The 3,584-nt window shown below is 61.2% G+C and overlaps 1 protein-coding gene across 1 annotated transcript in view; it reads right to left on the reverse strand.

The window, feature by feature from the left end:
• Positions 1-1,631, reverse strand: part of LOC148183901 (uncharacterized) — a 12,609-nt gene extending 10,978 nt beyond the window's left edge. Inside the window, exons 1-4 of the mRNA XM_088058983.1 lie at positions 1,527-1,631; positions 1,240-1,395; positions 989-1,090; positions 484-586 (exon numbers count right to left, since the gene is read on the reverse strand). Of these exons, the coding sequence (XP_087915109.1) occupies positions 484-586; positions 989-1,090; positions 1,240-1,395; positions 1,527-1,631 (466 nt within the window). The remainder of the gene's footprint in view (positions 1-483; positions 587-988; positions 1,091-1,239; positions 1,396-1,526) is intronic.
• Between the last annotated feature and the right edge of the window lie 1,953 nt (positions 1,632-3,584).

Consider the following 3,584-nt stretch of genomic DNA (forward strand, 5'->3'; position numbering starts at 1 on the left):
GGATCCTAGGAGACATTCCTGCCAAGGAACATTCCACCGGGCTCTTGCAATGGGCCACAAGAGAGGACCAGACAACAGCAGCCAGAAGGTGCTGGCCACACCTCCCATCCATGTCCCTGAAATCTCTCTGCTCTCCGCCTACACCGCCGTCATCCAGTCAGGGAATGAACCACTCTGCAGCTGGCCAGAGATGGCAGCTCCCTGCCCAGGCATTGCAACTGCCCCCTGCCCGCCCCCAGTGCCAGCCCGCTGCTCTCACTCACCCTCACTGAGGGTCTGCAGCTCTTCCTTGTGCGCCCTTGTGCATGAACAACCCGACCATCCCTGAGAACACAGAGCTTGTCCGGGCCCCCGGTGCACAGCTCCCTGCCAGCAGGCAGCCGGGGCTCCAGGGCGCCGGGCCCGGGTGCCGCTGCCCAGGGCTGCAGCAGCTGGGGCCCAAGCGGCAGCGGAGCGGGGAGGGAGCCCGGGCTCGTGGCTCACCGTGGAACCTGACTGCCGCCGCTCGCAGGGGCTCCTGTGGGCTGTCCAGATATGGCAATGCCCGGCGCAGCTGCTCGGCCGCTCGGCTCTCGTCCTGTGCCAGCTGCAGAGAGCAGCAGGAGGGAAGGGTTGGCGCGGGCTCTGCCCCTCGGCCCGGCACTGCCTGCGGCCAGCCCCAGCCTCCCGTGCCCGCCCAGCCCTGAGGCACCGGGCAGCAGCCGCTGGCACCGGGCTCTGGAGGGAGCAGAGGGCCGGCTGCTGCCCGGGGAGCCGCGGTGCCGGCCCAGCCCACAGCCCCAGTGATTCGGGGCTCCATCAGCAGCCGGCTTGGGGCCACAGGAGCCTGGAGAAGAAGCCGTGTGTCCCAGGGAAGGGAGCGGCGTGTGGGGCGCAGGCTGGCGCCCCTGGGTGCAGCACTGGGCTGCAGCTGCCAGCCCCACACACTGAGCCCTAGGGACAGGGAGCTTCTCTAAGCTGAGGCTGGGGCTTCCAGGCTGTCCTTTACCACACATTCGGTGATCTTCGACAGATTCTCTGTTGTCAGCACCCTCTGGAGATCTGTGTTGTTCAAGAACGTGGCAGCACAATGCAGTGTTTCCCAAGAGGCCTGGAGATGCAGAGATGGCATCACAGCTCAGGGCGCAGGAGTTGCAGCCCTGTGCCAAGGCCTGGAGGAGGCTGCAGCCTGGGAGGCAGCCGGGCAGGAGGCAGCCAAGCCCCCTCCCACAGATCCGCCAGCATCACACAAAACCTCACATTTGCCACACGCCAGTTCTCATCATGGCAGTGCAAAATGAGCGGGAGCAGACTCTGCTTCACAAGTCTCTCCAGGGGCTTTTTTCCCTCATCTGCTACCACGTCCATCACCTTGCAGAAGAGGTGAATGGAGAGCACCTGCACGTGGCTTTTCTCCTGGAGGAAAGAAGGAGGGAATGATCTCAGCACAACTTCTCCAGCCCACCTGGGCAAAGACCTGAAAATTCACAGGGCAAAAGGTTCTGTGGGCAGCAGCCAGTGTCCGTGGCCAGGGCACAGAGCCTTACATTGTCAAAGAGCAGCAGAAGTGGCTCAGCTAGCTTGGGAGCAGCAGTCCTTGATAAATGAAGATTTTTTTTCTGGAGCATATTCGTGAATACAGACAGGGACATGCTGACCACTTCTCCGTCTGCATCACTCAGCAGCTGCAGGAAGCTTCGACACAGGCTGCGTATAGGTCTGGCCTGTGTGGAACACAAGGCTGTGCTGGGAAGCCCTGAACGGCTGCAGCACCAAGACCGCCCGGCGCTGCATCCCCACCCTTCTGTTGCCAGCCCCAGAGGCCAAAGGCCTGTCCCAAAGCACTCAGGCAGGTGAGGCAGGAGAGCTGGGAGCAGCTGCCTCAGCTCCTGAATCCCAGCCAGCCCAAGGGGCTGCTTTGCCCAGCACAGCTTCAGCTGCTGCCCCGTTCTCACCATTGAGGGTTCCTTGCTGAGCACCACGAGGCCTCTGAGCGCCAGGCGACGCCTCTGCCTGCACTCACTCTGCAGCTGCCTTGACGCGATCTCAAGGAACACCGTCACCACATTCACGCAAGTCCAGGCAATCCAGGACCTGAAAGGCACAGGGCAGTGACAGGGGAGCCGGCCGGCAGGAGCCTGGAACTGCGCAGGGCTGGGCCCAGGCAGCAGCACAGGGCGTGGGCACCGTCCCAGGCAGCTGTGGCTATGCAAGGGGACAGGGCTGGCAGGCAGCTCAGCGAGGTAGTGCTGGCCATGGGGCTCACCTCCACAAGGAATGCCAGGAAGGACAGATCCCAACGTGCCTCCTCCCTGATGAGCCTCCGGAGAAATTGGTATGCAACATGGCAACACAAGGGCATCAAGTCACGGCGCATCACCCTGGAAGGGGGAAAATGGCACCAAGACTTGAGGTGGGGGGACAAACCTCTCCCAGGAAATGACTCACAGAGATCTGGCCTTTTCCCAGCATCCCTGGAGGGACCGTGGGGCGCTTTGGGAGAGGCTCCTTCTGGGCACCCTCCTCTCAGCGCCTTTTTTCCAGTCTGATCAGCCATCCGATCAGCCATCCCTCAATGGCGAAGCCCTTTGGCCATGACCACAGGGACTGTGGTGGGGAACCCTGGGCAAAGGGCACACATTTCAGAGGCAATGGTGAGACAAGGGGTCTCACCTGGCCAACAGACCCACGGCATAGTGCTGGGTGTCAGCACGGAGCAGCGTTTTCCCAGCCACACTTGCGCTCCATAGCCATCAGCTCACTGTCATACTCCAGACAGCAGAGAGAGCAGAGCCTTCATGGCCTGCACTGCAAACCTGTGTGCAGAGCAAAGCCCAGGTCACATTTGGTGCACTGGTGTCAGCCACAAGGGCATGGGAAGGACAGGAGGACTGGCACCTGTTGGGTTTTTTGGGAAGGTGGTGTTCCTCCCGGCATTGCTCTCCAGAAGTAACCAACTTCTGCTGGCATCAGCTGTGTGGTGGTGAAAACGTGGAACAGCAGAGCCGTAAACAGAGATGGGCAAACATGCATCATGGCCTCATGGCTCTGAGGCACTTGCATAAATCACCCAGAGCACCAGAGTTGCCTGCAAAAGAAGCACACCAAGACAGCACTCAGTGCCGAGGTGTCCATGGGGAAAAGCCCAAGGGGAGATGCAGGGGGAACAGCGGGCCCCGGTGTCCCCTGAGCCTGCCCCTAGCCCAGGTTTCAGCCCAGCCTGAGGCACAGAGAGCATGAAAGAGCTGCTGTGAGAGAAGCGACCTAGGGGAGAGTCAAGGCCAGTTCCAGAAACTCACAGCCAGAGCAAAAACGTCCTTGTTGTCCCCATCAGAGGTGCAGATGCTGCAAAGTGGCCAGTTCTCCATCACACGGAGCAGCGTTGGCAGCACCTTCTCCATTGCTGGTCCTGATGAGGCTATGGCTTGCCACATCATGGCAGCAGCTCTGTGGGATCAGAGCTCTGTATCAGGGATGTCTCAGTCACAGTGCCATGCCCTGTGTAGCTGTGGGGTCCCAGGTGACAGAGGTGCCCTGAGGGGCAGGGAGGGAGCATTGGCAGCAGCCTCAGGAAACAGAGGGGACCTCTCTGCCTGTTGGGCAGA

The sequence above is a fragment of the Pseudopodoces humilis genome, chromosome 8, assembly GCF_049639895.1.
Source record: "Pseudopodoces humilis isolate 2021_Gansu_Grassland_sample_001 chromosome 8, ASM4963989v1, whole genome shotgun sequence".
Classification (NCBI taxonomy): domain Eukaryota; kingdom Metazoa; phylum Chordata; class Aves; order Passeriformes; family Paridae; genus Pseudopodoces; species Pseudopodoces humilis.